The 26,906-nt window shown below is 47.0% G+C and overlaps 1 protein-coding gene and 1 long non-coding RNA gene across 6 annotated transcripts in view; one reads left to right on the top strand and one right to left on the bottom strand.

Moving 5' to 3' along the window:
* Positions 1-22,731, bottom strand: part of LOC137430556 (angiopoietin-1 receptor) — a 352,893-nt gene extending 330,162 nt beyond the window's left edge. For all 5 annotated transcript variants that reach the window (XM_078779299.1, XM_078779303.1, XM_078779309.1 and 2 more), the window contains exon 1: positions 22,347-22,731. In XM_078779299.1, the coding sequence (XP_078635425.1) occupies positions 22,347-22,662 (316 nt within the window). In that variant the 5' untranslated portion in view covers positions 22,663-22,731. The remainder of the gene's footprint in view (positions 1-22,346) is intronic.
* A 545-nt stretch (positions 22,732-23,276) lies between these two features.
* LOC144892434 (uncharacterized) lies at positions 23,277-26,631 on the top strand. Its single transcript, XR_013623646.1, has 2 exons — positions 23,277-23,428; positions 24,967-26,631. It is a non-coding gene; the product is annotated as an uncharacterized LOC144892434 (long non-coding RNA).
* Positions 26,632-26,906: the final 275 nt, after the last annotated feature.

The following is a 26,906-nucleotide window of genomic DNA, read 5'->3' as shown; positions in this document are numbered from 1 at the left end:
TCAGAATATGAGTGGCTCCTCCTGTAGAATTGTTATAATGATAAATATGACGTCATTGGTCACGTGGTACAGGCACCGTCTCGGAAAAATCGAAAAAAGTTGCACTTCTATATCTCCGAAACCACTCCATGGAAAAAATTGAAATATGGCTCAATGTCAAGCACTCCCCTTTGGGAATAAGATATGTTAATGATGATGTCATCAGTACCGTAATAATGACGTCATAATTCGGCAAGTACAATGCTTGATTTGATCAGTATGAATTTTTTTCTATGGAATTCTTGGACCGATTGACACTAAATTTTCACCATAGGAGCGCCTCCTCCTGTAGAATATTTTATCGATAATTATGACGTCATAGTTCAGCGGTAAAGGTGCCATCTTGCAAAAACCGAAAAAAAATGTCCTCCCTATATCTCTGACACTGCTCCATGGAAAAAAAATGAAACATAGCTCATTGTCAAGTACTCCCCATGGGGAATAAGATATGTTAATGATGACGTCATTGGTGCCTTCATTATGACGTCATAAATTGACAGGGACAACGCTTAGTGTGATCATTTTGAAATTTATTGAGTATGATCTACGCAACACTTATATTAGAGAATATAAATTTATGTCACGTTGTCTGGCAGCCATATTGGATCAAAGAAAAAAAAAACCTTCAAAAACAAAAGAGTTCACTCGCACCAAGTTGACAACGCAGGGTAAGTATTCTATGAATACCATCTAGTTTTTTAAGTGATTCTTCACCATTGGGAGATAGGGCCAAAAACAATACATAGCAGGAAATCTAAAAAGGTTGTGGACGGATTTGGCCGAAACTTGGTGCACCGGTTGGGTGTCTGACAAGGACAAACAGATTCGATTTGATTTTGGTGAAGATCTGAATATGGATTTGGATATGAGAATTATTTAATTTTTCTAAGTGATTCTTCACCATTGGGAGATGGAGCCAAAAACGATACATAGCAGGATATCTCAAAAAGTTATGGATGGATTTGGACGAAACTTGTTGAACAGGTTGTGTGTGTGACAAGGAAGAATCCATTCAATTTTGGTGAAGATCCGGATCCGGATCCAGCTGAATTTTTAAAGTTATTCTTCACCATTGAGTGACATGGCCAACCAGGCGGAGGTGTGCTCTCTACTGAGTGCCGTTCTAGTTGCAAATGAATGCAGGGATGGACAAGGAACAACCATTATTCAAGGAAAGATGTATGGATGGTCTCACATGTTCATCTTTATTTCGTATGCAGCACAATGTTGCACAGTCGTATCATTGGCTGAGGGCATGCTGTGCGGAAGATGCAATGCCTTTGTAAGTGAGAGCAGGAATTTGGAATTTGCTCAGGGTGGCGGAAATATTATATTTCAACTATTCTTTGCGAAGGACACAGTGGGATCTTTAACGTCCACGACACGTCTGTTTATCGTCCATCCACGGGACAGCACACACATTGATGAATCACTGAGCCTGCGAAACCCCGGGATGGAAGTTTATAGCTGGGTCTGGAATCGAACCCAGGCTAGATTGCTCAGAGGCGACCGTGCGTACCTCTTGGCCATCCTGTCAACTTGTTTCACATGCCAATTTCTTGTGACCATCTCTTCCTTGCTTACGTACTTTTTGGCATACCACGCATTCCCACATCCTTTTGGATTTTTGGAAATGTTTTTTTTGTTTATTGTTTATTTAAATGAACGCAGCAAGAAAGCTTAAACTTATCTCGACAAATGAAAGCCGGTTGAGGAAGCAAATTACTACACTCAAATTTGTAGTTCAGACACTAAGCTATGCAGACAAAGCAGACAGATGTGCTTCAGGGCCGTGTTGTTTCCGTTCAGACGCAAAGCAAAAGGGGACATTTTGGCCCCCACCCATCCTGGTTTCCGAAAATTGTACGTGTGGGTATTTTGGGCTTTGGATGAGGAAGGATGAAGGAGGCTAGCTGGGCTCACCGATGGGTGGAGGGGAGGGGTAGTACTGCAGTAGTCTTGACTTGGAATTTTAATGGCATTTTAAAAACCATTTGTTTACAAGTGATGTATGCAGTACCATCGTCTACAAAACAGCATGTTGGTGGCTGTCCTAAATGGTCTTGTACATTTATATCAACCATGAAGTGAAGAGTGACAGGGCAAGCAGAACAACCCTCCCTGAGTTACCATACTGTTAAAACGCCATCTTGGATTTCCAGAAGTTTAAAATACAAATGTTTAGTTAGTACCATTCAATGATTGTAACCACATCAAGCCACCTCGAGTATTTGTAAGTTTTTCTTTTTTTTTTGTATACAGAGTCAAGGCTCGTGTAAGAGCGAACACATTACACATGAAAACATGCACAGACACATAAAACATGCAATAAATAAAGGGAGCGGGAGACAAGAGGAGGGGAGAGAGGAAAGCATACAAACACAACAACAGTAGAGAACAGGGACGTCGGTAGATCTGTGGAACGTAGAGAGACGGTAGGGGGGGAGGAGGGAAGGGGTACATGTTATAAAGCAAATGAGCACTACTGGTAATTTCAGGAAAGAAGTTGGAGATTGAAAGAAGTGGATTTGGGGTGTTTTAATGGGGATAAAGGTTTTTGATGGGGGAAGATAAGAGATGGTGGTGAACAGCTGTTTCAAAGACTTGGAGGGAGGAGTGGGATTGAAGAGAGTGTGGGAGTTTATTCCAGAGGCGGGGAAAAAGAGGAATGAAAGAGTGAAGGTGAGCAGAGAGCCTTGATTTTGGCAATTTCACCAGAAGAGGGTTGCTGGCAGATATTGTGCGACCTGTAGGAATCTTTGGGGGACAGAGCACAGATAGAGCTGTGGGAGCTAGGTCGGAGAGGAGTCGGAAGAAGACAGAAAGCCCACCTACCTGCCTGCGGTGAGAGAGAAAGGCCCTCAAAATCAGCTTCATCGCGGGAAATTCCAATGATTCTGAAAGCTTTGGTTTCAACAGCGCGTAGCCGAGCTAGGTGCAAGGCAGGAGCACCAGCCCAGAGGGGAGAGCATTATTCCATAAAGTTGCGGATGAAAGCTTTGTATGTGGTGAGTAGCTCAGAGGTGCCAAGGAAGACTTCACACGACGGAGGATGCCAGCTTGGAAATGTGGTTTTCCCAGGAATGGTCTTGGCAGATAGTGAGACCCAAAAGCTTGAGTAACAGAACTTCTTCGAGTGCCAAACAATGCCAAATAGGAAATTAGAGCTGTCTCCTTTGACATATCTTGTGCCTTCGATAGGGTCTGGCACCCAGCTCTGCTCACCAAACTCTCCTCCTATGGTATCCATGGAAACCTCCACACTTGGCTTGCGGACTTCCGCACCGGTCACAGTCAACTTGTGGCCCTGAATGGAATTCTCTCATCTCCCCTTCCTGTTCAGGCTGGAGTTCCTCAAGGCAGTGTCTGGGCCCTGTCCGTTTTTTTGTCTTCATCAATGATCTCTCCGAATCTCTGGAAAATCCTCTCTATCTCTTTGCTGATGACTCCATTCTGCCGCTCCATATCTCATCCCTCAGATCAGCAGGCAGCAGCCTCGTCAGTCTCTGCAGACCTGGATAAAATCACAAACTGGTCAAACAAGTGGAACATGTCTTTCAATCCTGACAAATCTCACACTCCACTATGTCTCTCCGAAAAGACTGCCTGGACAACCCTTCCAATGTACTTATTTGTCAGAAGCAACATTCACCCGGTCTGGGAGGGGCTTCAAAAACACATTTCCACCATTTTGTTTGCTCGCATAGGTTTGAGGCCTCTTTTTTTAGGTTCGCGGTTTCTTCCTCTCTCACAGTTTTATTTCAACTCTAATTCGATATCTCATTTCATTTTTCACAGTCTAATATGGTTTTCTGTGCTAATATGGTTTTCAACTCGGTTGCAAAAAACGGGAAGAAAATCCGATGAAAGTTACCGTTTATAGAACAAAATGCATTTTTGAAGGCCTGTAACATAAAGTACATTGAGACTCTCACGACTTTATCTCGACTCCAATTCACCATCTTATTTAATTTTTATCGATGGTTTTAGACTCAGTTTCAGCAATAATTGAGAAAATTCACACACAAACAGGAAATTCCCGAGACATATTAAAAATTTGCAACTCTCGGTATATCATATACCGCCCAAATAACACAGATGGTAAATTGCCAAGAGATATTTAAAATTCGCGGCACGGTATATCATACACTGCCCAAATAACACGGACAGGAAATTGCCGAGAGATATTTAATAATTCGCGGCACGGTATATCATACACCACCCAAATAATATAGACGGGAAATTGCCGTGAGATATTAAAAATTTGTGTCACGGTATATCTTATACCGCCCAAATAACACAGATGGGAAATTGCCAAGATCTATTAAAAATTTGCAGCACGGTATATCATACACCGCCCAAATAACACAGACGGGAAATTGCCGAGAGATATTAAAAATTCGCAGCACGGTATATCATACACCGCCCAAATAACACATACGAGAAATTGCCGAGAGATTTTAAAAATTCGCAGCATGGTATATCATACACCACCCAAATAATATAGACGGGAAATTGCCGAGAGATATTAAAAATTTGTGGCACGGTATTGTGGCGGACACGAAAGCACTGACGTGGTGACATCACCCCGCACACCAAGTGGGGGTGGGCCATGCCGGGGAGAGAGGCGTGGCCTCAGGATATACATGGGGCGCGCAGCCCCGAGCAGCTCAGTGCTGCAGTTTGAGTGCTTTGAATAAAGACTCTTTTGTATGAACCGCGTTGTCCGCTTGCTCCTTTCGTAAGCCTTAGCGCACGCAGCAGCGCGCTTCATTTGGTGACCTCGACGTTGGATCTGCCGTAGCGATCCTTCTGAACACGACACCATTGCAATGGCAAACAACGCGATGTCAGTCAAACTTCCCGAATTTTGGGAGGCCCAGGCCGAAGTTTGGTTCGTCCAAGCTGAAGCCCAGTTTCAGCTTTGGCGCATCACCAGCGACGACACGCGCTACTGCAACGTCGTCGCCTCCCTCGGGCCCGGCACGGCCGCTCGAGTTGTGTCCGTCCTTCGCCACCCACCGGACGGCCACAAGTACGAGGCGCTCAAGCGGCTACTCCTAGCCACGTTCGGCCTCACGGAGGACGTACGGGCCGACCACCTCCTGGATCTCCCCGAGCTCGGCGACACGCGCCCTTCGGTCCGAATGGACCATATGCTGTCGCTGTTGGGCGACGAAGCCCCTGGTTCTCTATTCCGGGCGCTTTTCCGTCGCCAACTACCAGCACAGGTATGCCTCGCGTTGGCCGGGACCGTGATAACGGAACCCCGAGCACTGGCTGCCGAGGCAGACAGGTACTTCGCAGCTTCGGACACGCGGGCGAGAGTCGGTGCGGCCGTCGCGGATCTCGAGGCTGATGCTGCTGCACACCTCGTGGATCCCGAGGCTGATGCCGATGCACACCTCGTGGCCGCCGCCACGCCCCGCCCATCACCGCGGAGAAAACCGCCACCACAGGGAAAACCGCCGGCTCCACCAGCCTGGCGGAGCCAGCCACGCTCCTCCAGCTCCACCACCTGGTGCCGGTTCCACGCCAGGTTCGGCCACGAGGCTCGACAGTGTCATCCGCCGTGCTCCTTCGACAGGTCGGGAAACGCCCGGGCCGGCGCTCGTTAGTGGCAATGAGCGCCGGCCGTTCGAACAGCCTACTGTTCATAACGGACACCTTATCCGGGCGCCGTTACCTGTGCGACACGGGAGCACAGGTGAGTGTCGTTCCTGCCGATACGTCGGACAAGCACACCGCGGGCGGGGGCCCCGCGCTGCTTGCCGCGAACGGGACGCCCATCCGTACATACGGAAAACGCTGCCTCTCTCTGCGGTTCGGAGGGCAGGTTTTCCGATGGTCGTTCGTCACCGCCGACGTGCCCATGGCATTGCTTGGCGCGGACTTCCTGTGCGCAAATGGGCTCCTGGTCGACGTAAAGCACAGACGTCTTGTCCAGGCCGAGACGTTCAGCTCACTCGCTTGTGCGCTGCCCAGCTCGTCGAGCAGCTCACTGAGCGGCTCACCGAGCGGCTTGCCAAGCGGCTTGCCGAATGGTTCGGTTCCGGCCACGTTGATCTGAATGCTTCCGGCAGCGGATGAATTCACCCGCCTCCTCACCAGCTTCCCGGCCCTCACCCGGCCCACCTTCTCGGCGGGGGCCGTCAAGCACGGGGTGGCCCATCACATCCCCACCGTCGGGCCACCGGTCTACGCGGGGGCACGCCGCCTCGAGCCGACGAAGCTAGCGGTAGCAAAAGCGGAGTTCGCTACCCTGGAGCGACTCGGCATCGTTCGGCGCTCGGAGAGTGCTTGGGCATCACCGCTGCACATCGTGCCAAAGCCCGGCGGGGGATGGCGACCGTGCGGGGACTATCGCCGTCTCAATGACGCCACCACCCCCGACCGCTACCCCGTCCCCCACATTCAGCGGGCATGTCCTTCTTCTCGAAGGTGGACCTCATACGCGGCTACCATCAGGTCCCCGTCAGGCCGGAGGACATCCCGAAGACGGCGGTCATCACGCCATTCGGAATCTTCGAATTCCTGCGGATGCCCTTCGGTTTGAAGAATGCGGCTCAGGCGTTCCAGCGGCTGATGGACAGCGTCCTGCGCGACTTGGATTTTGTATACGTCTACCTGGACGATATCCTCGTCGCCAGCGCGTCCCGCGAAGAGCACCTACACCACCTCCGCACGCTCTTTGAACGCCTGGGCCAGCATGGCCTGATTGTGAACCCCGCAAAGTGCCGGTTCGGCGTCGCCAAAATCGATTTTTTGGGGCACCGCATCACCAGGCACGGAGCCGTCCCCCTGCCGGCCAAGGTGGAGGCGGTGAAGGGGTTTCCGCGCCACCGCGCGATCAGGGGGCTGCAGGAGTTCCTGGGCATGGTGAACCTTTACCATCGGTTCCTGCCCCGTATCGCCCAGCTCCTGCGCCCCCTGCACGAAGCTCTCCGAGGTAAGCCGGGCAAAGGTGACGTTACCTGGACCGAGCAGATGGACGCGGCGTTCACGGGCGCGAAGCTCGCCTTGGCTAACGCCACCATGCTCGCGCACCCGGTGCCCGATGCACCGATCGCCCTCACCAACGACGCCTCGGACTACGCGGTGGGCGCGGTGCACGAGCAATGGGTGCGTGGAGCTTGGCAACCGCTGGCGTTCTTTAGCCGGCAGCTTCGCCCGCCCGAACGCCGTTAGAGTACCATCGACCGCGAGTTGCTCGGGCTTCACTTGGCGGTCAGGCACTTCCACCATCTGCTCAAGGGCCGTGCGTTCACGGCCTTCGTCGACCACAAGCCGCTGGTCTTTGCGATGGGCAAGGTCACTGAGCCGTGGTCGGCCTGGCAGCAGCGTCACCTCTCGGCCGTGTCGAGTACACGACGTACATCCGGCACGTCGCGGGGAAGGATAACCCGGTGGCGGATTGCCTTTCCCGGGCCGTAACCCACGCAGTCCACCTCGGCATTGACTATGCCCGGATGGCAGCGGACCAGGCCGCTGACCCCGACCTCCAGGCCTTGCGGACCGCCGTCACGGGCCTCCGCGTCACCGAGGTGCCGTTCGACGGTGCGGGCGCGGCCCTCTTGTGCGACGTCTCCCTCGGGCGGCCTCGCCCCATCGTGCCCCGCGAGCTGGCAGCGCCAGGTGTTTGATGCCATCCACGGCCTGTCCCACCCGGGCACGAGGGCCTCCCAGAGGTTGATCGCCGACAAATTCGTCTGGCATGGCCTCCGGAAGGCCGTCCGCGGCTGGGCCAGGACGTGCCTCGCGTGCCAGCGCGCCAAGGTGCACCGGCACACCCAGGCCCCATTGGCCCCGTTTACGGTGCCGGAACGCCGGTTTGACCACGTCCACGTGGACCTGGTGGGACCTCTGCCCCCCTCGCGGGGTTTCACCCACGTCCTCACCATGGTGGCCCGCACCACCCGGTGGCTGGAGGCCGTGCCCTTGGCGTCGACGACGGCAGCGGCCGTCGCGCAGGCGTTCATCGCCACCTGGGTCGCCCGGTTCGGTGCCCCCTCAGACATCTCGTCCGACCGCGGCCCCCAGTTCACCTCGGAGCTCTGGGGGGCGGTTGCGCGGGGGCTCGGGGTCCGGCTGCACCGAACCACGGCCTACCACCCCCAGGCTAACGGCCTGTGCGAGCGATTCCACCGCTCATTGAAGGCTGCGCTCCGGGCCACCCTCCGCGACGGCGGCTGGGTCGACAGGCTCCCCTGGGTCCTGCTGGGCCTCCGGACGGCGCCCAAGGATGACCTGCGCGCATCCGCGGCGGAGTTGGTTTTCGGGCAACCGCTGCGGGTGCCAGGCGAGTTCCTCCCCGACTCCATGGCACCATGGTCCGGTCGTGCCGGACGGCGGCACCTGCAGGTGCCGGGTGCTCCGCTCTGCAGGAGACCGCCCAGAGGTTCGCCCCGGTGCCAACGGCACGCCACGGGCACCCACCGACGCACGTCGCCCCGGAGCTTCGCACGGCGGAGTACGTCTTCGTCTGCCACGATGCCCACCAGACACCACTGCGGCCCCCGTACGACGGGCCTTTCTGTTGTATGTAAGTAACTTTGTATGTACTAGGGCATGCCCGTACTATATATATATCTAAAATTATATCCCCCCCCTCTATTTACATGAAATGGTTTGGTTCATTCGCAAAGCCAAAGCGAACGGCTTGCGAGTACGGTGACAATCCCCCCCCCCCCCCTCTATTTACATGAAATGGTTTGGTCCAAAGCGAACGGCTTGCGAGTACGGTGACAATCCCCCCCCCTCTATTTACATGAAATGGTTTGGTCCAAAGCGAACGGCTTGCGAGTACGGTGACAATCCCCCCCCTCTATTTACATGAAATGGTTTGGTCCAAAGCGAACGGCTTGCGGAGTTTGGTAAAGAAATCGCCATCGCGTGCACAAACGCGCAGGAAAGCGAATGAATCGCAAATTAGTTTTAATTAGTTTTAAAACATAGTTTAACGGCAACACAGTTTTCCAACGTGAAATAAATGAATACGCTCTCAAATGTGCCGTCCGAGGCAGAGTCTGTTCGCCACGTTCGGCACACGTGATAGCTCGCTGCTCTCTGATTGGTTGAATCGTTTTTTGGACATAGCTCGGTAACTACTTCTCCGATTAATATGAAACCTTGAAAAGGCACATCCTCGGGTCCCCAGCAATATACCTGGCAAGTTTAAAGTATATCGGACCCGTGCTTGTCGAGAAACAGCGGTCACAGACAAACATACAAACATACAAACATACAAACATACACACAGAGATTACTGGAATTATAGATAGATGGTATGTATGGAGTATGTAAGTAACTGCCGCTACTTTAATATATAGAATTATAGATGGTGAATTTTGCGCTGTATTTTGTTGTGTTGTGTCAATAGGTCGGATGTCAAATAAATGCTGGAGACCGGGGTGAAGCACTTCACCCTGGACATCGGCGGTACTCCTGACCGCGTTTCTGTGGACCGCCTCAAGCCGGCCCACCTCGACGTGGACCATCCACCGCCAGTGGCCCATCCCCCGCGTCGGGGCCGCCCCACTGCGGGCGGACCCCCGGCACCGCCCAGCCCTGCCGCTATGCCGCCCCCGGTCCTGCACCCATCCCAGCGGCAGCCGGAGGCATCCCAGATGGCATTCCTGCATCCCGGACGCCGCCAGTCGCCAGGGGGCGCTTCGGCCGGGTCATCCGTTTGCCCCGCAAACTGACCCTTCAGGTGCGCGGGGATTCTGGGGGGGGCGCGTGTGGCGGACACGAAAGCACTGACGTGGTGACATCACCCCGCACACCAAGTGGGGTGGGCCACGCCGGGAAGAGAGGCGTGGCCTCAGGATATACATGGGGCGCGCAGCCCCGAGCAGCTCAGTGCTGCAGTTTGAGTGCTTTGAATAAAGACTCTTTTGTATGAACCGCGTTGTCCGCTTGCTCCTTTCGTAAGCCTTAGCGCGCGCAGCACCGCGCGTTAGTATATCATATACCGCCCAAATAACACAGACGGGAAATTGCCAAGACATATTAAAAATTCGCAGCACAGTAGATCATACACCGCCCAAATAACACAGGCGGGAAATTGCTGAGATAGTTCTTCATTCTGATTTGATAAGTTATGTGCACGTACCGTTTAAAAAACTTTATTTGAAATCTTAAATTTAAAAAATGTCATTTTGCTGACCTTCCAGTAGTCTGGAAAATGTCATTAAATGTATGCTGACGAAAATCGACATTTTGATTTTCGTCGGACAAAAGGATGTATACACCGCCCATAGGACTTTTTCCTCCAATGACTTTGCCATTTGATGACAGTCACGGAGGTATATAATATGGAGAGCCAATTGGCCACCTCGCAGCATTAGCCGCCGTGAAGCCACCGGAAATAGTCTGGCGGCCATATTGGGAAGCCGATCGTTTTGTAAACAAAGCCTGTCAAAGCAAAGGCGTGGCGCACTGATGATGCAGCTGGAGCGAATTTTAGGACCGCCGACTATTTAATTAATATAGAATACTAATATTTGAACTGATATTCGGGCTCAGAATCCCGTTCTTTAAGGAAATGGTGTTCATTAAGTTTGAAGTTGATCCTAGACGCATTTTTCCTGGGGAATCCAATGGTTTAGAGCTTGTTTGAAAAAAAAGTGCCCAAAATTACCGCTCGGTGTTCTTTATCGTTCTTCTCATGACCCAATCACCCACTAGTAGGAATAAGAATCCTGACATGTTACACCCCTGTTTAACTCCTGTCTTCACGTTGAACCATTCTGTTGTTTCACCTTGGTCGACGACCGCACATTGAAAGTCTTGGTAAAGGGCTTTTACAAGGTTCACTAATTTTCCAGGTATGCTGTATTTCTTCATTATGACCCAGACATTCTCTGGGCAAGGAGTCGAAAGCTTTCTAGAAATCTATAAAATTGAGGTACATCGTCGTTTGCCATTCTTTGGCTTGTTCTATAATATTCCTCAATATAAAGATCTGATGTGTTTTTTTTTTTTTTGGTTTTTTTGTATACTGAATCGAGGCTCGTGAAAGAGCTAACATTTACTTCACAAACAAATCAACCAGACAAACAAAATATATAAAAAGCGGGAGCGGAAAACAAGATGGGGAGAGAAGGGGAAGCACACAAACACAACATTTGAGAGCAGGGAGATGTGTGGAAGGGAGAGGGCTTGGGGGGAGGAGGCATGGGAAGGGGGGGGGGGGGGGAGGGGGGAAGTGTTGTCATGTTATATGATGTTACTTAATTCAGTCATTATATTGTAACTAAGATGTGTATGTTTCTATTACCGAGATGTTAGAAACCAGTCACATAAATGACATGAAACGCTGTCATGTAGTTAACCCACACAATTCTTGGGTTTCGGAAGTTTTTGCTATTCATAACATACAAGACTTACATGTTGCAATGGAACGTTCAGCAGGACATGGTAATTGTTACATGAATAATGGAGCGGAGATATAGACATCTCATGCAACACATCTTTTACAGTTTAAATATTTACATGAAGTGTTGGTGAACTCGCCATATCAGACAAAGGGCAACCCACTTGCAGACTTGATGTCATGTCGCATCAAGAGGCGCTTATATGCGGCAACAAACTGCCGGGCCGTTGGGTTATTCCCACTTCCACATGCAATGCGGACCGCTCCAAAGAAAAGTTCAATGTGGTCTTGGCTCATTTTGTACGTGAGCAGGTATCGCAGGGGAGATGAGGCAGGTTTGACATATGTGAAATACAAAATTGTGACACTCTCTATGCAGATCATGAAACCAATGAAGGGGGTTTTCAAACGCGTATTGGTCATAACTTGACCATTCATGTTTTTGATGTTGGACAAGTAACTGTAGGCAGTATCCAGGAATGGCAGGAAAAGTCCTTCTCGTGATGTCATGAGTGGTGCCTTGTAGTTTCGTGCCAATGGATTGCGAGAATTTAGAATGTCAAACAGTTTGTCCAATGTTTCAATGTATTGGCAGGTAGCCTCACTGCCCTGAAATTCTGATAGTTGCAAAGTGTCCCTGCAAAACCGAATTGCATCTGCCACACTAGTGCTCAATGTCTGAGCGGCTGTGTCCACCTTCATGACATTGCTCTTCCACTCGATGTGTTTCCGGGACAGCTTATTTCCCAGATGCAAGCCTTCCCTCTTCTGCAGATCAAAGAGTGCCTGGATGTATTTCCACGCGATGACTTTTTTGTTGCCATCCTCCATCATTTTCATGGATCCAAGACAGTTTCTTGCAAGTTTAAGCATGTGACATGCATCGAGTACTTCGAGTACTTCGGCTTCAGTCGGACGGTTTGACCAGTCCTGTCGAAGTCACTCTCATTGAAGTGATCACTGCACAGAACTGTGGTGCCTGGGGTGGGGTAGAAGGACTCCCTTCTCAGGGCAGATGTCCATCGAGAGCACAAGTCCTTATCCTTTGGAAACCTTGAAACAAAATACATTGTGGTCACAAAATGTGGTTGCGGGTCAAAACCTCAGAGGGCAGTCAAAACATCCGAGTCAAAACGACTCCATATCAAAATAATATTTTGAGTTTCATATGTATAGTTAAATACAACTTCATCTGCTAATGTTTGCCATGTGTCGGACTTTCGTACCTTCCACAAGTAACCCCCATTTGCTCTTTCTGCTCACGAGTGACACAGGAGGGCATGGAAACCCTGACAGTAGTAGACTGGACAATTAAGTTAAGCTCATCACAAATTAAATCACTTGACAATGATCACGAGCTGACGAGTCAATCTCGATACTTCAATCTGAATCAATGAATGAGTCAATCAGACATCAGTCTGACATACTCACATAGCCCTAGTGAATACACAATACAGTTATATTTGAGATCTGTGTCGTATTGCACACCCTGCGCATGGTCTAACATCATCAAATTCAAACACAGTGTTCAAACTTCATTGAAACTTCATTGAAACTTAATTACCTAGCCCCACCACCGTGACCACGCCAAAAACTGAAAAAGCAGAACACCCGCGATCGCGGTTTGTCACTTACTTGTGAAATGTGCATGTGGAGGCCTTCCCTGAGGTATTTGTGCAGTCAAATGCAACACACTGTGGTATTTTGAAACAGCGCGTTCACAAATAAGACTCCTTACAGTCGGTAAGCATCCAAAATGAATCAGAAATTGTGAGATCAGCTGATTGTGAGATCAAACACGGACGCAGACACAATCGGCTTCCCAATATGGCCGCCAAGCAACTTCCGCTAGCTTCAGCCGACAGCCATCATTGGCTCTCCAGGTTTATTATATACCTCCGTGATGACAGTCGGCACGATGAAGTGTTTCATTTAGACGTCGTCGCAATAAAAAGTCAACAATATGGCGAGAGGGGTGGAGCTTCGTTCACGTTTCGCCACAGACGGGAAATTGTGTAGCCTCCCAGGAATCGTTTTATTTTTCTTCCCCCACAGATTATCCATCGCAGCAAAGATTGGTATTTCCGTAAGCGAAGCCACGGGTATTTTATTCCAGTATACATTAAAATGGCGGTCGGTGAAATCAACCCTACTCGGCTGTCATACGCCGTCGTATGCCGTAATGACATCATAGACGTGATGACGTTTCGTGACAGACAGACGGACAGAAAACTGCCGCTACTTTAATATATAGAATTATAGATGGTGAATTTTGCGCTGTATTTTGTTGTGTTGTGTCAATAGGTCGGATTGGTTGTCATGTTATAGACTGCTTACCAGGCCGGGGGTGGATCCAGGGGGTGCACCCGGCCCGCTCCCCCTAAACCCCACTGTCAAAAACGAATTAAAACTAGAAAGCATCTAAAAACGCAAAGCCTGTCCGCGTCTGTTTGTTTTCAGTCGTCTTCTTCTGTATACTGAAATTAACGAAAACAGTTTTTTAAAACATTTGAGCTTTACATCTAAAAACAAGTACAAAAAGTTTTAATTAAAACAAAAGCCGCGTCGATGTTACACAATGCCCAGATGCAGCTGTGCCTATAACGTCGATGTTATAGGCACAGGACATTCCTATTGATTCGATTACTTGATGTTATTTTTGTGCAAAGTGAAAATATATCTCTGCAATTTCCCGTGTGTGGCGACGAATTTTTAATATATCTCGGCATTTTCCCGTCTGTTATTTCAGGCGGTGTATGACTGACCATGCCGCGATTTAAAATATATATATCTCGGCAATTTCCCGTGTGTGGCGACACGTGAACGAAGCTATGCTCCTCTCTCCACATTATTGTGACGACGTATAAGTTAAATATTTCATTGTGACGATTGTCATCAAATGGACGAATTTTTAATATATCTCGGCATTTTCCCGTCTGTTATTTCGGGCGGTGTATGACTGACCATGCCGCGATTTAAAAAAAAAAAATCTCAATGGACTTGAAGTTACAGGCCTTTGAGAATTCATTTCGTTCTATAAAGGGCAACTTTCATCGGATTTTCTTCCCGTTTTTTTTCAACCGAGTCTAAAACTATGTTAGCGACTGTAAAAAATGAAATGATATATCGAATTTGATTTGAAATAAAACTGTGTGAGAGAGGAAGACACCACGGGCCTACAAAACAGGCCTCAAAGCTATGCGAGTTAATAAAATGGTGGATATTTGTTTATATGAAGGCTCTCCCAGAATGGGTGGAGCTTTGAGGTTTTGTCTTCTCTGCAAGAACAAGAAGAACAAGAAGAAGAAGAACAACAACAACAACAACAGCAGAGGGCACTCTATGAGCAGTGTCTGCGACGCGGCTAAAAACAAACTGCTACTTACTTTTGATTGGTGAACCAATTCAGTGTCCAAATATACAAAAAAAATTAAATTTCAGGTCAATCGGATGAAAATTGATGATTTTATGTCATGCTGACCTTTGACCTTGTGACACAATTATCAAAATAATGCTTTCTTGAAAATTTGATGACAAAACTCAAATGGCAAATTGAATTTTCAGGTCAATTGGACCAATCAATCAATGAATAATCAGTTTATTACAAAAATACTTTTGCAGCCATGGGCTGAATTACAGTCAATTTACAAATATTGCAGGGATAAGAACAGAAAAATGGCAAATAAATAAGATAAATTGATGATTTTTATGTGATAATAAAAATTGATGATTGAATGTGATGCTGGCATTTGACCTTTTGACAAAATTATTAAATTGCCTTCTCCGTATTATCATAACAATGGTTTGGTAAAAATTTGATGACATTAGCTCAAATGGTAAAAAGTTACGGCCCGGACAGACAGACATACACACAGAAGTGATTGCAATACCTAATTGTACCTCAAATTTAATTGATTACAATACAGGGCTAAAAAAGTGTGTACCTCAAATTTAGCCCAACCTGCCAGCGCCAGACTCCTCGAGGTATACACATTCGCTTCTGAGCTGTCAAGCCTGGGTTCAAATCTAGACACAGCTATTAATCTGTCATCCCAGATTTTCACAGGTACGGTAATTCATCATTGGCTAATGATGACCCTCACATATAATAGATGTTAAGCGTCTGCCAGCATTCGTTGTCACCCTGAACTAGCTATTTCCTGTCCTAACCAGCAGGGAGCACTGCATCAGCGGCACAGATACACCTCAGCAAATGATGCAGCCTTGTGCTGCATACGAACGAAGAAGAAGTTTAGTGCCATCCATATATTAACTCACAACTGCCGTTCTGATGCAGTGCTGGCAGAGGGATTTTAGTCATGGCCAAAAATATTGGCACCCTTGCACTCTTTTCAAATAACTCACAATTTTCTCGAAAAATAAGTTGAAATTGACAAAAGTATTTGGTCTCCACAATTCTTTGTTTTACTGTTAATATTACAGAACCTTTGTTTTTGATTCAGAACTTAATATATCCTTTCAAATAAGAAAATAAAAAGAAATGGCATTGACAAAATTATTGACACCCTCGACTTAATATTTGGTAGCACAGACTTTGGACAAAATAACTGCAGTCAAGCGCTTCCTATAGCCATGACTGAGCTTCCTACACCTCTCTACTGGTAGTTTGGCCCAATCGTCTTGTACAAACTGCTCCAGTTCTCCCAGATTTGAAGGGTGCCTTCTCCCAACTGCTGTTTTCAGATCTCCCCACAGGTGTTGAATCGGATTTAGATCTGGACTCATTGCTGGCTACTTCAGAACAGTTCTGTGTTTTGTCCTGAACCATTCCTGGGTGCTTTTTGAAGTGTGTTTGGGGTCATTGTCCTGTTGCAAGACCCATGACCTTCGACAGGGACCGAGCTTTCTGACACTGGGTTGAACATTGCACTCCAAAATGCCTTGGTAATCTCCTGATTTCATGATGCCATACACATGTTCAATGCAAGCAGTGCCTGAGGTAGCACAGCAACCCCAAAACATCAATGAACCTCCTCCATGTTTGAATGTAGGGAAGGTGTTCTTTTCTTTGAAGGCTTCATTTTGTTTTCTGCAAACATAGAGATTATGTGCTTTACAAAAGAGCTCTAATTTGGTCTCATCTGTCCACAGGACATTCTCCAGGAAGGATTTTGGCTTGTTCAGGTGTGTTTTGGCAAACTCCAGTCGGGCTTTCTTTTGTCTCTTTCTCAGCAGTGGGCTCCGACCATAGAACACCATTTCATTGAGTTGGTGATGGATGGTGCGAGTTGAAACTGTCGTACCTTGTGTCTGAAGGTCACCTTGAATCTGTTTGGTAGTTGATCGAGGTGCTTTCTCCACCATTCGAACAATCCTTCGCTGCAATCTTCGATCAAGTTTTCTCTTGCGGCCATGTCCAGTGAGGTTGGCTACAGTGCCAAGGGCCTTAAACTTCCTGATAACATTGCATATGGTGGACACAGGAACATCAAGGTCTCTGGAGATGGACTTGTAGCCTTGAGATTGTCCATGCGTGGCTACAATCTTGTGTCTGACCTCAGACAATTATCTGGTTTTCTTTCTTTTCTCCATGCTCATTGCGGTACACACAGTGACACAAAACAGCAGAATGACTCCTTTTCTCCATTCAAACTGGTTGAAGAGTGATTTTTTTTTAGATCGCAGGCACCTGCAAATCACCACAGGTGAGTTCAATTCCAAAGTAAAGGAGAATCACCTGCTTGAAATCTAATTATTTCTAACAACTTCCAAAAGGTGCCAATAATATTGTCCGGGCCATTTTAGGATTTCTGTGTGGAATAAGCTAAGATTTAGTCATTTTTTCAGCTTTTTTTGTTTTGTTCCACTGCAAACCAAAGAAATACATAGTGGATACCAAAATATTTTAAAATGTCAACAATTTTCTGGAAGAAATGGCGCATTATTTTTTTAAAGTGCAAGGGTGCCAATATGTTTGGCCATGTCTGTACATATTGTTACGTTTATGGGGGTAGGTAAGAGAATACCGTAGGAAAGGTAGGATTGCACGGGAAATAGTATGGACCGTGTGACGTGTAGGAGAATTTCGATGTATGAAGTAGGGAAAATGTAGCTTAAGGTTGTGTTTTAATGTTCATCATATGAGGGATGATGATGTGTTAAGTAGACGTAGGGTTTAAGGCTAGTTTCCCCTGTTTGTGTGATAACCTCTGTAGCCATCCTTAACGTTTATAACAACAGCCGGTCAAGCATAACATCAGCCGGCCATTACTCACGCTCCATGGACACGGAAGGCAAAGACACGCCCCTTCTCCCCCCCCCCCCCCCCAAGTGACGCATCCGGGTGATGTGGGCAGAGCGCCAGGCGAGCTCAAAGAAGCAGCTTCAGTGTTGGTTCTGACGGAAAGAGAAGCTTCACGATTGGTTCCAAGGAGCTTGGCCATTTTGTGCATCCTGCAAAAGAGCGTTTTTGTGTGGCGATCGTGAGGGAGCTTTGACTGCTGGGCTCACCAGGGAGGTGAAGGCCACGCTGTCCTTCTCAAAATGGGAGGAGAAAAGAAAGAGGGCCATCTACGTGCTTGCCACCAGCCTCGATACTGAGCGTCTTTGGCACACAGCGTTCGACGTCGTCGTCATTTTGCCGAGCTTCCTGCCCGGGTGGCTCCGGACTTCTACAACGGCCAACCTTCCAAAGGGTCCATTTTGGACCAGCAAAGTGCTGGAGAGGGACTTTTATTTTCCTACCTTACCCTGTGTTTGTGTCTATGTCTGTATGAACGTACCTCACCATAGCATTTTACCTCAGCTTTATTTTCATTTTCATTCCGTGCCTTATTTTCTTGTAAACCATCATTGTTACATTTTCATTGTCGTGTTCTTGGTTGGGTTTTGGAATAAACCCATGTGTTCGTGAAGTTAAACGCTTCGTGTTTCTTCCATCCCGTGCGTGTCATAACCGCCAAATTGGAGATCACCTCAGGAGTTAAAGCTGGTTCGGTTCATGGACACGGAAGGCAAAGACATGTATATGTATATATATATGTATGTATATATATATATATATAATTTTTATATATGTATGTATGTATGTATGTACAGTCACGTGAAAAAGTAAGTACACTCGATGTAAAGTTTTGACTTTTTCAACATATTTCAACATACAGCTATTTGATCTTCTTTTCAACAATATTGACAGATAAAGGTGATATAATATAACAAATATCATGAAACATTTACATTTTGTAGTCCATTGTATCATTTAAATAAACATAAATGCAAATTTCGCATGTAGAAAAGGTAAGTACACCCTTGGCTCTAATAGGTGGTATTGCCCCCTTTGGCAGAAACAACCTCAAGGAGGCGTTTCTTATAACTGTCTACCAGTCTCTGACATCGACTGGGAGAAATTTTTTCCCACTCCTCCATGCAGAATTCTTTCAGCTGTGCGATGTTTGAGGGGTTTCTTGCATGCACAGCTCGTTTCAAATCCCCCCACAACATCTCGATGTGATTTAGATCCAGGCTTTGACTTGGCCATTGCAGAACGCTCCATTTCTTTCTTTTCAGCCATTCCTTGGTGGATGTACTGGTATGTTTAGGGTCATTGTCATGTTGCAAGGTCCACCTTCGGTTGAGCTTCAACTTTCCGACAGATGGCCTCACATTATCCTCAAGCACCCTCTGGTACAATGAAGAATTCATAGTGGATTATATGATGGTGAGCTGCCCAGGCCCTGATGCAGCAAAGCTGCCCCAAACCATAATATTTCCACCACCATGCTTTACAGTTGGTATCAGGTTCTTGTGGTCAAATGCTGTCTTTGGTTTTCGCCAAACATGTCTTCTGGTACTGTGGCCAAATAGCTCTACCTTTGACTCATCTGTCCAGAGCACATTGTCCCAGAAGTGCTGGTCTTTGCCTCGGTGTTCATTGGCAAAGTTTAGTCTTGCGCTGATGTTCTTTCTGGACAGCAAAGGTTTTCTCCTGGCACACCTCCCATGTAGATCAAATTTGTGCAGCCTCTTTCTAATGGTAGACTCGTGCACTTTGACATCAACAGTGGCAAGAGCTACCTGTAGGTCCCGTGATGACATTCCGGGGTTCTTAGAGACTTCTTTCAGCATCTTGCGGTCTGCTCTTGGGCTGAACTTGCTGGGGCGGCCTGGCCTGAACAAGTTGGCAGTTGTTTGGAATCTTCTACACTTGTAGATGATCTTCCGGACAATCATATGATTGATTTCAAATTGTTTGGAGATCTTTTTAAATCCCTTCCCAGACTCGTAGGCATCTATAACCTTCTTTTTGAAGGCCTCAGAGAGCTCTTTTGATCTCAGCATGGTGACGCCGCACACTTCAACAACAAAGAGCAAACCAAATTAAATGTCTGAGGTTTAAATAAGACAGGTTCCTCCAAGATCCTCTCTAACGATGTTCTAATCATTTGCACCTGAGCTGGTGCACCTGATTCTAATTTTAGGTATTTGAAGTAGTGATAAAAGTAGGGGTGTACTAAGTTTTTCCACATGCGAAATTTGAATTTATGTTTATTTAAATTATACAATGGACTACACAATGTAAATGCTTCATGATATTTGTTATATTATATCACCTTTATCTATCAATATTGTTGAAATGAAGATCAAATAGCTGTATGTTGAAATATGTTGAAAAAGTCAAAACTTTACATGGGTGTACTTACTTTTTCACGTGACTGTATGTATGTATGTATGTATGTATGTATTATGTATGTATGTATGTATGTATATATATATTGTTGCGGTTTTGAGTTTTGTACAGTCAGTATAATAAAGGTTAAAATTTCCCCCTCATAGTTAGTCACACAAGCAACATGTAGCCTCGCGATAGGGTAGTTATTTCTTCGTATTTGTGAGCTTAGTCCTTTTCCTATGTTAGTTCTGCGTTGAGTAGAGTAAGGAGAATAGGTCCTACTTCTATTGACTATCCCGCCTCCCTAGCCTCATGCCCCTTTGCGCTGACTGTGGTTCATTTTGGGCGAATTAACACGAGGCAGGCCTAGGAGGGTCGGGGCGGAGCCGAATGAGGGGCGGCAGAGGAGCTGACGGTAAGCACGAGCTGCCAATCAGGGCTCAGAGGTTGTGGTGGCAGCACGACGTCACAGGGCGTGGTTGGAAGGTTTGAGAGGGTTCAATAAGGTTCGGGGCGTATCTATATAACCCATCGCGCAAAGCCCCCAGGAGGACTAGCGCGGGAGGACGGGCTGATGAACTGAAGGACTGATGAGAGGACTCGTTGATGAGCAGGAATTGAGAGATACGCGAGTGGAGGAAAACGCGCATGAACCGGAATACGTGCTATTATCTAGTGACGCTCAGTTGAGCTGGAGGCCGAGCCGCGTACAGTGCATTAAGTCACACGAGTGATAACGGCTGTGTAACTGCCAGCCGCGCTGAGAGACACGTATTTTCCGTTCTACCTCATCGGCTGCTTTTGTTCGGGAGACGCGCTACGAGATTCCTTCCACCGCCTGCTTACCATCTTCGCGGGACGTGCTGGGACCGTGGAGAGACGGACGGGGCCATTCCTGGACGACCACGTCGACGCTTCTGGGCGGAACATCAACCTGCCTGCAATTCCCTGTGTGTGTGACGGGCCCGAGTCTGGGAAGTAAGAAAAGACTGTTTAAGTGCTGCTCTGTGTCTCTGCGTCCCGATCACTGTATATACGTGTGGGAATCATAATTAAACCTGTGTTCTTCCTTTTCCATTCGATCGTTCCTGTGATTTCCTCATTGGCTAAGCGTGGTACGAATAGAACTGCTCGAATCGGGTTCCACTACTAAGACTGCACGGACCACATGGTACTCAATCCGCTCGGTGTACCCAAATCACACATGGCTCGTGCGAGGCTTGCTTCCTCGCTTCTGTGGTGGTGCAGGGATTTAGGTACGAGTGAGACTTGGTCCCGAAACCCTACCCTGCGTTTTGCCCGGAAGAGGCTTTTCAAGTCTCTCGGTTCCGCCAAGCCCGGAAAGAACAAGGGGATTATTCCCCCCTTGGTAAGTGGAAGAAGGGCGGCGGAGAACCGTAACAATATAATATATATATATATGTATATATATATACATATTGTTAGGGCCCCAGGGTGCTGGTGTACTATGAGGGGGTTATCCTCCGTTCCCTCCTGAACTTACCAGACCTGAGGCTGCCGCGCATGGATAACTTTGTACTTCGGCAGGTGGCGAACCAGCAACTATGAATGCCAATTGGTCCGTTGCAAAATAACAGGGTCCTTACTGTCTGACACCATTTACCTGTACCACATGACGGTTCCAATCGTGGAACGTACCCTCCGGTGGTGTACCACTCTTGTTCCTGGATGGAAATTTGGACGGCAGAGCAACCGTTTGGTACCCGCCGGGCTGATGCTAATTTTGTTAAGGCCAATCGCTACTCTGGGTGCGAACTGCGCAAAATGATGGACCAATGAAGGAAAGGACATTCACGGACAGTTGGAAAAAAAAAGTTTAACAGTTTGATTTATTTACAAGTACTAGCAACGGTACCCGCCCTATGGGCGGGGCTTCAATTGGGAGGCCCAAATGAAAGGGCAAAATATCAGAAATTGAAGGCTTTTCTTTATTTTAAACGATTTATATAAACATCCTTTAAATCATATCACACGCAAATCATCAAAATCTAAACAGTATTTGTAAAGTTTCAATAAAAGCCACATCACTGTTCATGTCGGTAAATATTATTCCATCGTGTTTGGAAAAACTGGAAAATTGGAAATTGGAAAATTGGAAAAACAATATAGCCTATTTTACTCCAGGGGGTCCCAGGAATACCCACCCAAAATTTCGTTGCGATTGGTTCAGCCGTTTTTGCGGTACCTGGGAACAGAGGGACGGACGGACAGACAGACGGACAGACATTTGATGAATTATAGTAAGATGTAAGGGGAAAACAAACATTGGGATCCTGTTACCAAAATGGTTACAACGTTCCCAGGTGCTTCTCCTCGCGACGACCTTTGACTTGACCTCACAGACGAGCACCAGGCCAGCTAATGGCAGTCCCCAACACGTACAGGCAAAGGCGATCCCCAGCATGAACACGTGTAGGCAAAGGTGCGTGCAGAGAGGGAGTGTCGTGAACACGTGCTGAGCGAGCACCAGGAACATGTGCGGGGAGAGTCCGGGCCATGCACACGTGCGCAGAAAGAAACCGGCTGGCAGGCCACGAGGTAGCATCATGAAAACGTGCCGAGGCCTGAGAGTCCAGCAGCAGGCAGAGAGAGTCATGCACACATGCACCGAGAGGGAGCAGAGAGAGTCATGCACACGTGCACCGAGAGGGAGCAGAGAGAGAGAGAGAATCAAGTATCCAAGCCTTCTTGTAAGGCCCCCGCCGAGGGTGGTGGCTGTTCAGGGTTTTTCAGGCTCTGATTGGTGGAGTTTGTCACCCAGCCCCACAAGCCCTCTCTAAGCGACTTTTACCTGGTGCATAACCCAATGGTCTTCGGTGCATTTGAAAAGTTCCCTGTCTACAAAATGTGCATAGCAAGGCAGTAATGTGTGCACCATCCCCCAGATAGATGTTAAACTGGGCGTCTCGTATGATAGTAGTTGGTGTACGTTAAACATCCCAGGTATCTTTTGTGAAGGGTCTGAATGTTATCTCTGGCAAGCTGAACAAATTCCAGATTCTTGCCCTGACTCTTGCCAGGAAGGCAATGGCAAACCGGGATTGCTTTGTCAGCACTGACCTTGTTTTCTGTCAGAGCACCAGAAACAGCCACTGCAGGAATGGGTTATTCGGGCCGTTGTGGAGACAAATTGCAATGGGAAAACAGCCAGACCAGAGAACACGAAACAAGCCAAGTGTAGCAGATGCACTTTATCATAGCCGCGCCCTCAGACTTTGGACTGTGACGTTTGTTTTAACAAGAGCAAACTCAAGGCTCAAACATCAGTCTTCGTCATATGTGACTCCAAATGCTATCCATCTCGAGTGTGGTTCACCCTTCGCCATCAGTGACTCGCACATAGAGTATAAAGAAGAATGACGGTGGGCTTTGTATATTTCTATACCACAGTTGTGTGTAATCACTCGACTCAGTGACGTAATAATTGTTGTTACCGTATTTTCTCTGAATCTGGAAGGTCAGCAGTTTGAACCGTAGCTGAGTCATAAGAAAGACTTTAAACATGTTATGCACTGCTTCCTTGCTTGATGCTCTTCATTTAAAAGGATAGAGCATTGATAAACAAGCATAACTTTGAAACACCAGCACAGGCTTATATATATATATATATATATATATATTAGTGGGGTATGCTTACACGTTGTTTAAGCAATAACAAACCGTGCTTCGTACATAGATACATAATAAATAGAAGCTTTATGATAATAGGCAAGCATAATCGACCTGTTGCTAGATATCAATTTAGGTTTTTTATTTATTTAACTATTTATTTTACGGACGAGTTTACGGTTTTTGCGTAAATTTTCATTGAGATTTTTATTTGCAGTTATTTAAAGCAGTTTGCAGTTATTTAAATTACAATGTTAGACATTGATTAAGGTTTTTGTTTTTTGTTTTTTTTACAGACACATTTACAAGTAGGCTAGGGGGGAGGGTGACCACCATATTCGTAGATTTTCACTTACAGACCCTTTTTCTTTTTTTTCATTTACAGACTTTATTGTCACGTATCAGTCACCGTTTACAGCTATAGAAATTACTATTTTCAAAAGTTAGATATCAATTGAGGCTTTTTTTTCGCCTTTTACATAAATTTTCATTTACTGATGATTTGCGACGGCTCTGTGATTTTTCCCGGTGTACCGGCTTTGATGTCCGTCAGCACGCCAAATTTCAGCTTCCTACAACACCCAGAAGGTACCAAACATTAATATCAGTCAGTCAGTCAAAATTAATACCCAGAAGGTACCTGGTGTTGGCTTAGCGGTTAGGGTGCCAGCTTGGGATCCTAGGTTCAAATCCCGGTCGATCGCTGAATTAACACCAGGGGGGTTGACTCAGCCTGCCTCATCCTTCCAAGGTCGGCAAATTGAGCACCAATTCACTGTGTGTCGCAAGAGGCGACTAACAGGGTTGGCGAGGCGACTAACAGGGTTGGCGAGGCGACCAACAGGGTTGGCGAGGCGACCAACAGGGTTGGCGAAGCGACTAAGAGGGTTGGCGGCAGGAAGGACATCTGGCCATAAAACATTGCTTCAAAAAGGGGGCCATGGTGCCCTGCTCTGCGGGGAAAAATGACCTCCAAAGGTGGTTCTTTCTTCTTTCTTATTCAGTCAATCAGTGAATCAGTGGTTAGAAAGAGCTTTATATATTAGACGATAAGCAGAAAAACTATGAAGTATAAATTATTCACTTTTTCGAGATGGTTCACAAATTCCAAACAGAAAAATCGGATCCGTTTTTTTGTAAAAGCTTAAAACTGACAAATGTATAATCGAGATGGCAATACTGATTGTACTTTATTGTGCATGGGCTTATGTCCACCCTTGCTTGCCATTATTTTGTATTTTTAATTGAAAGTGGAGGCCTGTGCCATATTATCAATTAAACTGATTTGCAGGGAAATGGAACAGGACTTGCAGAAGGTGTGCCGTGGAAACCATTGGTGGCTGTTGCTGGTTGTTGCTTGATGCTTTCCTTGCTGGTACTCGTCTCAGCCAAAGGCCTGCGTCGCCGGCATCGCAGGAAATTATTTGAACACCGAGTACTCCGTGGGCAGGTCGGGCCAGTCGACAACAAGCAGCTGGGCACCAATAATGATGATGACGATGGTTTCATCGAAGATGGATACATGGATGAGATTCTGTCTCACACTGCAGACATGGAAACAGAATCTAATAGTTCAACATATCACGATGAAAACTAAGTCTGGTGTTGGCTTAGCGGTGAGGGTGCCGGCTTGGGATCCTAGGATCCTGGGTTCTGCATCCCGGTCGATCGCTGAATTAACGCCAGGGGGGTTGACTCAGCCTGTTCATCCTTCCGAGGTCGGCAAATTGAGTACCAGCTTGCTGGGATGAATGTGCCAGTGTGTGCCCCGATTTAGAATAGGTACACCGTATCCCTGTGTTGTAAGAGGTGACTAAAGTCAGGAAGGGCATCGGCTGTAAAAACATTGTCTCAAAAAGGGAACCATGATTGTCCTTTGCTCCAGCAGGGAAAAATGGCCTTAAGAAGGGCTGTTTTTTAATATCAACTATAATTCGGACTCCTACTATAAAAAATATTTAAAAAATTTACCTGGAAGTTGTATGTACTAAGAGCTCTCTCTGTGCTTATAATGGGTATGCTACATTGGCACTGACCATGCCATGGTGACATTGTCAAAGTGTGGTCTTGAAGGGTTGAGCAGGGGCATGACTTCACGTATTTCATTATGTATACTATATATAAATAATGTATATTTATACTGTATACAGTAATCTTGCCTCATTGAGGAGCTAAATGACAGATGGCAGCAGGTTCACAGACTGATAAATAAAAAATTGGGAACTTGGGGACAAAGAAATAGTCTGTTTGGTTGGAGCCTTTTTACAATGAATTTCCTGCTGTAAATAAAATTAATAATAAAAATAAATACTCTAAACATGCAGAACATGCATGAAAACATGCAGAAAGATGCATCAATGTGTGTGCTGGCCCTGAGAAGGACGTTAAGCCGAATGATCCGTCTGCTAGCACTGTTTTGTTTTGTTTTTTGTATGCAAGATCGAGGCTCGTGTAAGAGGATGTATATGATGCTCTCCCCCTTCCCCCAAACCATTAATCACAAAAACATAAACGGACACATAAAACATATAATAAAGGGAGCGGGAGATAAGATGGAGTGAGAGAGGGAAGCACACAAGTACAAGAGTAGAGAACAGGGACATCGGGAGATCTGTGGGAGGGAGAGGGCTTGGGGGGAGGGCAGGAGAAGGGGAGATGGGAGAGGTATAAAACAAATGGACTGGGAGAGGAATGGGAGAGGTATAAAACAAATGGACTGGGAGAGGAGTGAGAGAGATATAAAGCAAATGGTTGTTGTTATTGTTATTGTTGTTGTTGTATAACCTCGGACAGTTCTCTCGAACAAGCCCGCAGCATGGAGACAGCCGGTCGATCTCCCAGGAGCGACCCAGAGATCCCCCACATCGAGGATGGTGTACCCTCACCTTCACAAAGTCAGGGCCACGACATAGTTAGAGAGAGAAGAGAGAGAGAGTGAAAGAGAAAGAGAAAGAGAGAAAGAAAGAAAGAGAAACAACAGGGAAAGGGCTGGTCTATGGGGACCGATCGGCACTCTAACCATGACCGCGTTGCCCTGACGAATCCGTGCAATGAGGATGTCATCAAACCAGTAATTGTCTAATTTTTGCTGCGGCGTGGAGGTGTTATCATCATCATGGATGCCCATGATCGACCACACATTGGGATCAGGTGCTGACTGGTTTCTTCCAGCATAACCGAATTATAGTTTACCATGGCTTTCAACATCTCCAGATCTTAACGCCATAAAAC

This window comes from Myxine glutinosa, chromosome 1, assembly GCF_964187855.1.
Source record: "Myxine glutinosa chromosome 1, kmMyxGlut1.1, whole genome shotgun sequence".
Taxonomy (NCBI): Eukaryota; Metazoa; Chordata; class Myxini; order Myxiniformes; family Myxinidae; genus Myxine; species Myxine glutinosa.
Note: the sequence above shows the minus strand (reverse complement) of the source record. Positions and strands in the feature narration are given on the sequence as shown.